This window comes from Mytilus californianus, unplaced genomic scaffold (genome assembly GCF_021869535.1).
Source record: "Mytilus californianus isolate M0D057914Y unplaced genomic scaffold, xbMytCali1.0.p SCAF_1, whole genome shotgun sequence".
NCBI classification, from domain to species: Eukaryota; Metazoa; Mollusca; class Bivalvia; order Mytilida; family Mytilidae; genus Mytilus; species Mytilus californianus.
In genome coordinates, this window is record NW_026262581.1 from 105,631,170 (window position 1) to 105,645,434 (window position 14,265).

Below are 14,265 nucleotides of genomic sequence, written 5' to 3' on the forward strand. Positions count from 1 at the left end.
AAAAACAAAAGGTTTATTTCCATTTTTTTTTTAACATTTACTGTATAGACGACCATTCAAGAGTTAAGCTAGAAACGTATAATAACAGCACAGACTACATCAATGCCAATCATATTAAGGTAAGTTTTATTAACTACAGAGTATTATATGAATATCACCCACAGTTGCATTCATTAAAGTTACTTCAGTACATAAAGATCAAAATGTTTTTGAAATCATTTTTCAAAGTTAAATTATTTTAAAATTACACATGTAAAATAATTATTCAATTAGTAGAATTTATAAATAAATTTGCATTTCGTTGTTTTTTATTCTTCAAAAGATACGGTAAACATTAAAACCAAACCAATTTTTATGCCTACAGAGAAAGGAAATACAATTTATAATACTTACTTATTACTTTTTATTTACAGAGCTACAGCAAAGACAATGCATATATTGCAACACAAGGTATTTTACTTTTGATATATGTGATACCTAAATGAACCCGATGGGCTAATATCTAATTTTGAAATACATACCTCTCTGGAATAGTAAAAGAAACTAATAAACAATCTACAAATATGTTTTCGGCGTAAGTGTCCATTTTTCCGTCTGTCCTTGTCATGTGATTAAATGTAGTTTAACATGAAATTGGGATCACATCAACTTGAAATTCAGTAAACGTGTTAATTATGATGTGAGTGTAGAAAAGAAAATATGTCGAATCTGGATTTTGACCCAGATTTTGAGGTTTCATGGATATTGAAATGTGATAGTGTAAGCAGAACATGGTGTCCTATGGAAATATATTCTTGTTTTGTTGTGTTTTGTCTTGTTTTTTGATTGAGGTCTATCGCTAATATTTTTAAGTTTATATTTATTATGAAAAAAATCTTTCCCTTTTTTATTGCATGGACATTTAAAGACAATATTGAAAGAATTTGTAAGTTAATCAATTATCTGATACAATGCTTTATAATTTTTAATATAATTCTTGTTTAGAATTAAAAATCTAAAAGTAGCAGGTGGGTTGTATTGCATAGTTAGTTAAAAAAAAGTTTCGGTACATAACATTTGTCTTTTCATTTGATATCTTTAGGACCTAAGAAAATAACCTTAAGTGATTTTTGGCAAATGATTTGGCAAGAAAACGTGGAAAGAATTATAATGGTCACAAAACTAGTGGAAGGTGAAAAGGTATGTATAATTCTTTATGTTTATAGCAGAGCACAATTGTCGAAAGTAAGAACAAGCCACATTGAAATGGTATACCAGAAAAAGATTCATTCGCTGTTGCTGTTCATCATTTAGATTGCTAAATGAGGAAGGTAAACTACTACAACAAAATATCCCTGACATAAGACAGGCTTTTTGATATTCACAAATAACCTCTACAAATGTTCATGGTGATACACTAGCGAGAGTTGTAACAAAGGAAAATAAGTAGCTGGTAAGGTTTAAGTTTCATTAAAAAAAATCATAATAACGATAACAAACATTTAGACATCTCATTTAGACATATTTTGGATAACATGTATTATATTTTTCTTATCATAAAAGTTGGGTAATATTGGATCACTAAAGTTTTTGTTAAATTTGAATAAGCAAGCGACACAATGATACTAAATAAAGAAATATAATGAGCAATGCATAATGATATCATTATTTTGTATAATCTAACTAATTTAATTTTTTGTTTGAAATGGGTCACATGTTCAACTGTATTTTAAGGGTAAAAACGGCCAATAGAATAGTTAAATTGCATAGTTATTATTAAAATATCAGAAAAAACCCCTAACTTTGTGACACAATCATACCAATCAATCAAGTGAATTTCTTTTTTATTTCTGGCATATTGACAATACAATAATAATATAACAATTATAACCTTTGGATGAGGTCGGTACGAGGATATTTCGACCTCATACATAGGCTATAATGGTATGATATCAAATATGGAATATTATGGACAATATACAATGATATCAAATAGAGAATAGTATAAGCAAAACACAATGATATCACATATAGAAATATTATGGGCAATACGCATTATATTAAATATAGGAACATTAGGAACAAAACAAAAAGATATCAAATATAGAATATTATGGGCAATATACAAAGATATCACATATAGAATATTATGAGCAACACGCAATGATATCAAATATAGAAATTTTATGGGCAATACGTATTATATCAAATATAGGATCATTATTACCAATATAAAAAGATATCAAATATAGGAATATTATGAGCAATACAAAATGTATCAAATAAAGGAATATTATTTGCAATACACAATGATATCAAATATAGGAATACTGTAAGCGCTACAAAAAGATGTCAAATGTTAAGGTATAATAAAAGTCAAAGACAGAAATTTTATGATCACTTTACCTAGAAAAACAATAAACAGTGCATATATAATATAATGTAAGTTGTATTTTAGAAAAAGTGTGAACAATATTGGCCCGAATCAACACATAAACAAGTTTTAATTGGCAAATTTACACTTAAAATGTTGGAGGAAACAGAAAATACTGTATACACTTATCGCTGTATACAATTATCGTGTGGAAATGTAAGTATTTCTTGTTTGTTTTATGTTGTTAAACGATTGAACCCGGAATGACTATGTGTGCATATTTGTATTTTCTATGATAAGTTTAGCAGCAGATATTTAAGAAAAGTAATGTTGTCATCATTGCCAGGCCTTAAGTTGACTTTAAGATGATTGCACAGTTTATTGTGGTACTTTCAAAGTCGAGCGTTTAAAAATTTATCAAAGATACCAGGCTTATAATTTGATACGCCAAGCGCGCGTTTCGCCTAAATGACTCACTAGTGCGTTCGAATCAAGACTGCTGGATCAAGTATCTTTATAAGTCTTTTAACTGAAGTTCGTTTCTGTGTGTGTTACATTTTAATGTTGTGTTTTTGTTGTGTCGTTGTTCTCCTCTTATATTTGATGCGTTTCCCTCAGTTTTAGTTTGTAACCCGGATTTGTTTTTATCTCTATTGATTTATAAGTTTCGAACAGCGGTATACTACTATTGCCTTTATTTATATATATATGTCATAATCCAGACTTACATCTGAAATCAATTCTTCAAAACAATCTTGTTCCATTGTACTTTACGTACCTGTAACTTAAACGTATATGTGAATTTTAACATAATTTAGATTTTTTATAGAAATTGTAAAAATAATTATATTAAACTGATTCAAATAATTGTAGACCGACAGAACAGTTCATCATTTTCACTTTACAAAGTGGCCAGATCATGATGTGCCGGACAAAACAAATTTAGTGAATTTCTACCGCAAAGTGAAGTCAGTGCCAACTAGTTTATCTGGACCGATGGTAGTTCACTGCAGGTTTGCAATTTTCTCTGTCAAATAAATCTACATTAATTATCTTTACCAGGAAACCTTCTAATTTCTATTTAATTCCGCATTAACATAATTGGTCTTTTTCGTCTTCCTTTTACACATCATCGTCATCATTGTCAACTTTTGTTTTTAAAATTTTGCACCTTCTTTTGCATATCTATTCAGTGCTGGGATTGGCAGAACTGGAACATTTTTAGCACTGGACGCATTATATGAACACGGCAAAACTACAGGGTTTGTTAATATAATGGAATACACACATATGATGAGACAAGACAGAATGAATATGATCCAGACTGTGGTAAGTTTAAAAGCCTTATAAGTAAATTGCAAAAGAGTGTGAATAACAAAAATCAAATTAATTCCGTTTATATTTTATTGCATATAACATCTTTTCTTTTTTTGTCGTTGCTTATGATATTTATAATTATCTTTTAAATATTATTATCATTATTACTATTGTAATTATATTGTTTTTCATAATTTCATTGGGATACCGTGTTTTAACGTCATCAACACTGCATAGATCAGAAAGTCGTTTCAGTCAAAATTCTGACTTCAAATTTTTCTGTAATGTGGTACATGCATAATATTCCCTAAATCATTACGAATCACGTGTCTGTCTGTTTGATATACGTACACCTTGTGAGTCAGGAGCGTCATGAGCATCTCCGATCCAGCAGTATTTGTCAAAACTGTTCCCTAAAATTAACAATTGATTATATCATGATGCAGAATGACTCAGTTTCTAAATACATATACTATTCATCAACAGTTTTATAAGCTGAATATATCATCAGTCCAAAATTTCGTAGAACCTGTATATGTACTGAATACTAAATAAGGAGATGTGGTATTATTCCCAAAAGGACAATTATCAACAAATGAAATTTGATGTTAGCAATTATAGGAAAATATCTGTCATATGTGCCAAGTCATGAATATGACAGTTGTTTTCCTGCTGTTTATTAAAACAAAATTTAAAAAAAAAACTAACAAGGATCTTCGTTTATAGATATGACTTTGCATAAAAAATCAATGGAAATCAGACGAGACAATCTTTACTTTTCATACGACATCAAATTATGCAGGACGGACAGACGGACTTATATTGTTACAGGTCAACTAGTCTGTGTAGTATTAGCAAATAATCAGATCCAATGGCATTGAGCCATCATAGCCCTTTTCACAAACAAAAGTGAAGTGGAATAAGTCATGCAAATCCAATCTTTTGCAATACCATTTACAAATATGAATTATCACGTGTTTAAGAATGAATTGATCGTTTTCAAGGATTTTTGCACAACAAATAAGCGACAACATCTTTTCACGATCATCAATAGCGGTAAACGATCTTTCACGACCCGAAATATCAAATTTTTACAAATATTACCATTTTTGCAAAGTTGCTGATTAAATTAAAACAAAATTAACATCAGGAACCTATTATTATTGATGCGCAAAGAACAGAAACACATTTTGGCAGTATTTGGCCACAGCTTTGTTACAAACTACACAATTATAAATCCATATAACTAGATAAACAGTTAAGATATATATATATATATATATATCAGATAGATAATTAGATAGATAGATAAATGAACGTAGTCGCCTTTCATATTGGCACACTGCAAAAAGATAACTAGATAACTAACTAGATAACTAAATATTTACAATTAATGAAGCATCCAATAAAATAAAATGAATCCTGGAATACAGAGATTCATAATTTTTTGTGTGGTGGGTCCAAGGATACAGAGACCCCCAATATCAAATGTTCTGGATGCTAAATGAAATATGCGACAAAATGACGCATAGTTAAAGTAAACGCAGTGAAATGTGCCAAATTGACCAAGGCAGTCATAAATGACTGACGGGTCAACCGCCATTCAAAGCGGATAGAGCTGCGTAAAAGCTGTGTGCGAAATACAATAATCATATAAGATATATAAGAGCTATAAATATTTAATAAAAACTGAATTCAAATGAATATCATACAAATTCATGATTTACATTCGGGAAAAAGTATGTGGCGAGTAGACAAGGAAGGCCTCTAAAGCGCCCTGAACTGTGTTTAGAAAAATGTTATTACCAATATCAGTCAAATGTACACCATCTTGACATATAAATGTAGAATTAGGAGATATATCGGGGTATCGTATGTAATGTCCCCCTTGGCGAATGATACAACTTGCTAGCGAGCTGTTTATTCTGTAGTAGAGAATTGATAAGAAGTAGTGGATTCGTAAACGATTATCAACGAGCGACTTTATTCGCAAGTTGATTATCGTTTCCGAATCCACTACTTCTTATCAATTCTCTAGCTTAACCCATTTCTAGCAAAACGACTGTCTGTTTTACGTTTTGACAATGAATCAACGATATTTTATAAAAGTAGTTTCGTATTTTGTCTTTTTTATTCTATAATAGCTGGAAATGATTATATCCACACGGTTTGCATCTATATTTAGACATTTGACAAGTTAACATAAGTTTAAGATAACTTAAATTGGGTGTTAGCTCCCCTTTTTAACACCAAATTTTATTTTTGTTTATACATATTTCATTTAATGTTTAATCATTACAAAATATTTTAATTGAATAGATTTTGGTATATTTAATTTATTCAAAAAAGACATATACTAATATTCAGAATTTATTTATCTTGTTTTGAAAAGTTAAAGAATTTTAATTACCAAAATTCAGAACCTTCAAAATTTATATATATAATATTTATCAGGATGATTTTGTATTTTGAAGACTAAACACCGTTAAGCCGTTCACAGTCAAATAAACATTATAAGCGTTGATGCACTAAAATTTCCATACCATAATGCTCAAATTCATGTTGCTTTCCTAAAGTAAAATTATGTGCTTATGATTTAAATTGAACAATTATATTTAGATTATGCTTAAACTGTTTCCGTTTCATTAAGTTAAGATTATTTTAACGTTAACACATTTGGCATATATCGTTCACCGGTCAATAAACTAGTTTTATCTGTGGTACGCATTCTGAATCCCCATCAGAATTGCTCTTGCTACGGATGTACAATGAAAAATAATGTTGATTTCATGAATTTACCATCAAGCTGTTCATAGCTGTGATCGTCTAGTCGTTGGTAACGAATGTCATAACAGTGATATTAACAGTGCAAAGTTCGAACCTTGTATCCGGAGTGAATTTTTTTTCATTGTAATTTTTTTCTGGACCAAAATATTGTTGTAATCCAAGAACATGTAGAAGTATTATATATTTCATTTTCATATAATGGCGATGATTTTGTTTCTGTTTTTACTGTCAAAGAAGTAGTTTTAACCCAAAACTAATTCAATAATCATGAACAAACCAAGATATATATATTTCATTAGATTACAAAAGCGAATTATCAATGAGACAGAAATACAGTTAAATGACATGTATTTACAATAAAGCGCTTTAAGAGCACTATTCATATAATAATTGTCGTCAGCCATCGTGGTCTAGAGGTATCATGCACAGACTGAAGACTATTGATTATGAAGAAAATAAGCGCGGGTTCGAATCCTACACACTCCATTCGTTTTTGAGATGATAAAAGATCGTAAGTTAAACGTTTAAAGTTATAATATAAGTTCTCTTAAGTTAATACTGTGGTCAGTGGATTCTTGAAAAATAATCTACAGTAAGAACAATAGACTGACGTCAGAAAAATGGGTTAACTGCCTGGATCTATCCATTGCTTCAGTATCAGCGGAGTAACGCCAAGTGAGTCTTGGCAAAATTTGTGACCATACCAATGTGCTATTCAGTAAAAGTTCTGAAACTTTCTTCAAATAATTACGTAACACTCCTGTCTTAATTTCTCCTAAATCATTTCCCCCTATGTGTAATACTAGATAAGTTGGGGGTTCCTCATATCTAAGCATCAGTTTGATCCTATTTAGTTGTTCATTAAGCCTCATTCCGCTTTTTCCCAACCACCACAGCCGAACACCATTTTGATCTAGTTCAAGATTAATGCCACCTGGTCTTGTTCTAGCTTCTACAAATGCATTTTTCACCAAGGAGGAACCAACAATCCAAATTGTAATTGGTGAACCTGCAATTCTTAAATAGCGGTTAGTCCCACTAAAGTGATTGCAAGTTCATTACACAAAATTATAAATAAATCCAACAGTTATAGACATTGTTGTATTCGAATATATGAACGAAATGAATCAGATTTCCACCTACCCATGGCCTGAATTTCAGAATCAGATAAGCCATTCATGGCAGCGCTTGTGGCAGCACCTATCCTGAATGAATGAGAACTATATTTTGCATAACTTAAACCCAAAATATTCAGTGACTTTTTTAGGACTCCCGAAAATTGGTATCTAGTGATAGGGGTTCCATCAAAATGACAAAACAGTTGACCAGCGATATTTGGTCTTATTTTTAAGTAATTACGTGAAGCGAAAACTGCACAAACATCACCAGGCCTATCATCAATAACAGTTGTAATTCCTGTACAGCACTTGTCAGTCTTAGATGAACGTAAGCGGATTTCAATACTGGATAGATTTATCTTAATGTCTTTATAATCAAGTGCATGGGATTGGGTTGATGCGTGTTTTTGGTCAGCGGTTAGTTCGCCAACTCTAAGGAAACCAAAAAAGGCCAAGGAAAACGAAGCTTGGAAGAGTTTAGTTTCAAAATCATTATGATAAACAGCAGGTAGAACGTTATAAATTTTTGTCAATAAATCACGCGTTATGGGTAACCTAGCATCCTTTGGTCGACGCTGTGAACGCTTCATTCTTTCGAGTAGCTTTCTGACAACAAAAGCATTCAAGCAGTCAGTATAATTGTTAATCTTACTGAAAAAACTCAACCCAGAGATATACGATTTGACAGTTGAGGCCGCAGTTCCAGTGAATGACATATAGGCAATATAGTTAGTTATGTGATGTAATGGAATAGGCCATAGATCTTCGAATTTGAATAAGGCCCTAAAATCATTAAATGACCGTAAAGCTTGTTGGTAAACCTTTGCCGTATTAGGTGCGACTGCTGATACAATTAGTCGGTCAATTTCAGTTTGGAGATCAGGTCTATGAACTCCCGAGGGACTATTTCCGGTGAATCCTCCGCCAATGGTGCTAACCTTCTGAACTTGTCTAACTGAAAGCAAGAGAGAGCGTCAGCTATATTATTTTTGGCACCTACAATATGTTTTGCCTTGAACTGAATGTTGTAATGCATGGTACGCAACACGAATGGTCGAATTATTGACATTACCCGTTTTGAGTTTGATGTTCTCTTGTTATATCAACCAACGCGATGTTGTCTGTACGAAACAAAATCTTACTATTTTTCAAAAGAGGAGCCCATATACAAAGTGCTAGAAGTATAGGAACGAGTTCCAAAAATGTTATAGATATAGGAAGATGTGGTATGAGTGCCAATGAGACAACTCTCCATCCAAGTTACAATTAATAAAAGTAAACCATTATAGGTCAAGGTACGGCCTTCAACACGGAGTATTGGCTCACACCGAACAGCAAGCTATAAAGAACCCCAAAAAATTACTAGTGTAAAACCATTCAAATGGAAAAACCAACGGTCTAATCTATAAAAAAACGAGAAACACGTATGAACTACATAAACAGACGACAACTACTGTAATCAGATTCCTGACTTAGGACAGGTGCAAACATTTGCAGCGGGATTAAACGTTTTAATGGTACCAAACCTTCTCCCTGAAACAATAGTATAACATCACAAAATAGAAAAACACACTATAAAATATCAATTGGAAGGCTTAACTCAATCAAAAAACGTAAATTAACACACAATGAACGAATAAATTTGACCTGTGACACCTGAATGCAAATACACAGTTAATAAAAAATTACAAGGGATAAATAATTAAAGTCAAGAGTTAATAAACAGGTTTAAACAAAGTTAAAGTATGATATCATTGTGAAATAACAAACAATTTTTAGAAAATCATCACTTTTGAAGAAACCTGCGTCATATTATAAACAGGTAAATGAAAATAATTTTGTTGTTAAGTATACGTCTTGTAAAATGTTTAATCCTACCCACGAATCTGACCATTTTAACTGTACCCATTTTTCGTTAAAGTAAGATCCACAACCAAGTTCAGCATTGCCTGCACTATCAGTAAATAGTTGCAAAATATCATCATCTGTCCAATTCAGACCAATAATATAAGAATCTCCATTAAAAGATTTTAATAATTCTAACCATACCATGACGTCCTCTCGAATTTCAGAGGTAATTCGACTGAGAAAAATGGTTTCTTGACCCTAAATGATGCAATAACATCATAAAATCTCCGCAAAAATGCTCTAGAGGATGGCACAGCACGTGAACAAAAAGCTAATAACCCAACTAGCGACTCAAAATCCTTAAATCTAATCTTCCGTTTTATTGTCATTGGTTGAAGTTGAGAAAGTAATTTAATAAGCTTGGTCACTGGAATACGAACGACCATGTTAACTGTGTCTATTTCTAAGCCAAGAAAAGTTAATCTTGTAGTAGGATGTATTGTTTTGTCCTCGGCTATAGGCACGCCTAACTCATTACAAAGTTCAGTAAAGGTGTTCATTAAAACCAAGCAGTCATCCGAATTTGCAGAACCGCCGAATATGAAATCATCTAAATAATGCTTAACTGAATGCTTACCAGCAAATGAAACAACCAACCAATGCAGGAATGTAGAGAATTTTTCAAACAAGGTGCAAGCAATAGAACAACCGAATGGAAGGGATTTTCCACATAAAAATTACCATCAAAATATATTCCAAGTAAATCGAAATCACCTGGAGAAATAGGCAAAAGACGAAAAGCGGACTTTATGTCCTGAACCCCAAGTCTGGCCCCCTTGCCGAGAGATGACACCATGTCGATTACTTCATCAAAGGATGTGTACTTTACAGATGTTTCATTGGGATTGACAAAGTCATTGACACTACAACCGTTTGGAAAAGACAAGTGCATTATAAGCCTAAAACTCCCATCAGATTTATTTACCAATCCAATTGGTGAAGTGCGCAAGGTTGATATAGGCATTATTTTAAAAGGACCACACATTCTACCTAAAGCAATTTCTTTATTTAATTTCGAGTGCGTTTCTGTCTTAAGCAGTTCAGCTGATTTGAGATTTTTTGAAATAAAAGGAGTTCGAGGACCGGAATATTGAAGACTAAAACCATTTATGAAACCATCCAATAACAATAAAGAAATTTTTGAGTCTGGGTAATATTTTAAGTATTTTTCTAAACAATCAACCTTGATAGGTGTTCTGCCTAATTCCCATAAAGCGTCCATTTGGTCTTTGAGGTTGATAATTTGGTCTTGGGGAACGAAAATTAGACCTTGGTCTAGTGAATCTTGGACCACTGAATCTAGGTTCAGTCCTAGTTTGACTGGACACTTGCCCATGAAACTGGTTTTGCTTAACACAACTTATAATTGGATTATGCAGACCACAACGCAAGCAAGAATGATTGTAGATACAATAATGCTTGTTACATATGCCGTCGAAATTAAAACAGTAACATCTTAATGTAGTAGCCGTTTGGTTTGTGTAAAAAGTACGATTGTTTGAGGCATGATTTGTGGCTTGGCCCTCCGGTTGAACCGATGCGGACTGCATATACCACATCCAGTATTCCGAATCTAATTTTTTCCCACGACCCACTTGGGTCTCAAGCTTTTTTCAAGCGGTACTGCTCATCATAGTATTTCCATCCGATACCTCCATGACGTCTGGCACCTTTTCGAACAGAAGTCATGTACTTTACAAGTTCTCGGAATTTATGGGGATGCACAGAACAATATATACTCATAAAAATTAGAAAGGCATCGGACCAAGTTTCGATGTTTGTGATCTTTGTTTGGGGCAAAACTGGAATTATGACAAGTTGCCCTTGCTCATAAGTGACTTTTTGCTTGTCTTTATCAATGACTGAGTTATGCAATAAAAGAGCCAAATCGACATACTCGCCCGTTTGAATTTTTTGTCTTAAATTCTGACTGACATGTAATTTTATGTCATCGTCAAGGCTAGGCGAGTAGGTAGGTGTTTTTGCATGAACATTAGATGATCTTCACTAATTACATTACCTGGTCGATTTGTAACAACTGATGTAGGGTCCATTACTGCTACACCTCCTGAAGTTGAGGGATGGTTAGGGACTGGATCTGGTACTATTGGAGGCTGTGTTTCCTCTTGTCGGGTAGTAGCTTCTAATGTTGTTGTTTTTGTAGCTGCTTTACGCTTTTTCCTTGACCCTCTTGTGTTCATCTTATCTAAAACTAAAAGAATATAATTGAACAAACAAACAATATTGCTTTATACTATAATTAAAGTATTTATTACAAAGCGACCACAAAAAGTTCATTGACGCCTATAACCAAGTACGTTAACCTTTCAATGTCATAAATAAAATATTTGGTTTACTATACACAAATGTCGGTCAGCATACAATAACAAAAAACCTAATCTAGGTTACACGTGCCAAGAGGCTGATTAAACAACCTGTGCCGAATGATAAGCTACTAACAACAGAGCACACGAGGTTATAACGTAAGCATACACAGGGATAATTACCAGAATATTAAACGTTAATTAAATCACATCTATTATGATAATGAAAATCTCTTAAAATGAAACATGTTATAAAAACAGACAGACTACAATCGTTGTATTAAATATACTATATTATATATTGTCTATAACGATGCTTCGTAATATTAACTAATTAAGTGGTGATATACAAACATGAAGGAAACAATAAAATAAATGAATAAATAAATAAATAAAATTATTATAATAAATGAACGTAACAAAATAATAATTAGATGTATGTCGAGCATGCATAATGATTAATTAACAAGAAGCTGTAACCGCCGGATTGAAATTTTTTGCAGATCGGTGTCAAGGGCTGATATCTCGTTGATGAAATACCATAAACACTTATAGATTTCTATGTAACTTACATAAAGAAACTTCAAGTAGCTCAATTATCATTAATACAAGACGCCGATCGATACCTCCGGACTAGACAAAATATACAAACATGTAAAATAAGCAATAAATTGAAATTTAATTTGCTCTGAAACATTTATATCTAAATAAAACATCCCGCGATTCATACGGGAGACTAATTCTAAATTTACCACCTGAGTTCCGGTATTGGAAAAGAAGTAGAAAAACTTAAACAATCTGAATCCTGAATTTTTTGAAAATACCAAAATATATCCGTCTGCTTCCGTCGAATGTAGCTATTAAAAAGATAGCAGGCGCAAAATTGAAAATGGAAATGGGAAATGTGTCAAAGAGACAACAACCCGACCATAGAGCAGACAACAGCCGAAGGCCACCAATGTAAAAAATGTTTACTTTCGTACTCCTTACAACAAAATTATCATATTTAAATTTACCTGCGTACTTTGCTTTATCTAACGCTATTTTGTCCCAGGTAAGAGTTGTCTTATTGACACTCTTTCTCATCTTTTTTTATTACTACCTGTAACGTCTATGTTATATAGGCACTACGTTTTAATATTATATTCATATTTTGTCATTGATCAAACTTATTCGTTCAGTGTATGTTTACTTGTTTTTGTTCAAATGTCTTGTTGATCAAGTTAAGCCATTTCAATTGATTCTTTTAGTGTGTATTTTTATGTTGTAATGTTGCACTACTGTCTCAGGTTAGGATGAAGGTTGGCGCCTGTTAAAACGTTTAAACTCGCTGCATTTTTATGAACCTGTCCTAAGTCAAGAGCCTGTTGTTCAGTGGTTGTCGTGTGTTGGTGTGGTTCATAGGTTTTTCTCGTTTCTCGTTTTATATAGATTAGATCGTTGGTTTTCCTGTTTGAATTTTTTTACACTATTCATTTTGGGTTCCTGTATAGCTTGCTGTTCGGTGTGAGCCAAGGCTTCGTGTTGTAGGCCGTACTTTGACCTATAATTTTGAACTTTTTATACATTGTGACTTAGATGGAGAGTTGTCTCATAGGCACTCATACCACATCTTCTTATTTATATATGCATTCAAAATTTTTGTTTACATGTTCATTTCTTTGAAATTTCGATGAGCAATCTGCCTTTTGTAGTTTTATAAAAAAGGTGTACTTTTAATCCTTGATTTTTCTCGGATACTGATCATAACGAGGACCATTTTGACAGACAGTTTTATTTTTCTATATTTGTCATTATAATTCATTAATTTAGACTATATACTAACTTTGCATGTGTCTTCTGGATAAAATTTCCTTTACGATCCTTCACGATGCAATCGCAATACTTGACCGCCGTTATTTATTCTTTCAGAATCATTTTTCTCAATATACCGAATGACAGACACTTTGAAAATAAGAATAATGTTGTAATAGCAATTTTAATTTTTTCTCTTTTAAGTCAAACATATAATTACAGGAACAATATGCGACGGTGTACGATGTTTTAGTAGAGGCTTTCACCGTACCTCAATCCGCTATTCCTAGACAAGATTTCCTGAACATGGTGGATTCAAGACTTATTGAAAGGGAGTATCACGTTAGTATTCCAATTCAATAAATGTATTTGTCGTATGCATTCTCCAAAAAACTCTGCTGAAAAGTAAGTATAGCATACATGTCGAAAGAAAGCACACAAGATAACCATCAACATACATATATTGGAGACATATTTTGAACTGTGAATCTACTAGTTGGAATTAAAGTAAAGATAGTTGTTGTTGTCATGATTGTGTGAAGAAAGGTGGAAAGGAAATATCCTTTTGGAATATTCTTTTTGTGAGCGTAAAATGAATATGAATTATAACAAACATATAAAAACAATATTGTTGTTTATTTTTGATATTTCCTGACATTTATAT

The 14,265-nt window shown here is 32.4% G+C and overlaps 1 protein-coding gene across 1 annotated transcript in view; it reads left to right on the forward strand.

Annotated features, from left to right (window-relative positions):
- The window catches only part of LOC127738590 (receptor-type tyrosine-protein phosphatase alpha-like), an 86,551-nt gene that overhangs the window by 56,507 nt on the left and 15,779 nt on the right, over positions 1-14,265 (forward strand). The window contains exons 13-19 of the mRNA XM_052249912.1: positions 49-119; positions 414-450; positions 1,082-1,179; positions 2,438-2,569; positions 3,227-3,366; positions 3,547-3,682; positions 13,824-13,943. Coding sequence (XP_052105872.1) covers positions 49-119; positions 414-450; positions 1,082-1,179; positions 2,438-2,569; positions 3,227-3,366; positions 3,547-3,682; positions 13,824-13,943 — 734 coding nt within the window. The remainder of the gene's footprint in view (positions 1-48; positions 120-413; positions 451-1,081; positions 1,180-2,437; positions 2,570-3,226; positions 3,367-3,546; positions 3,683-13,823; positions 13,944-14,265) is intronic.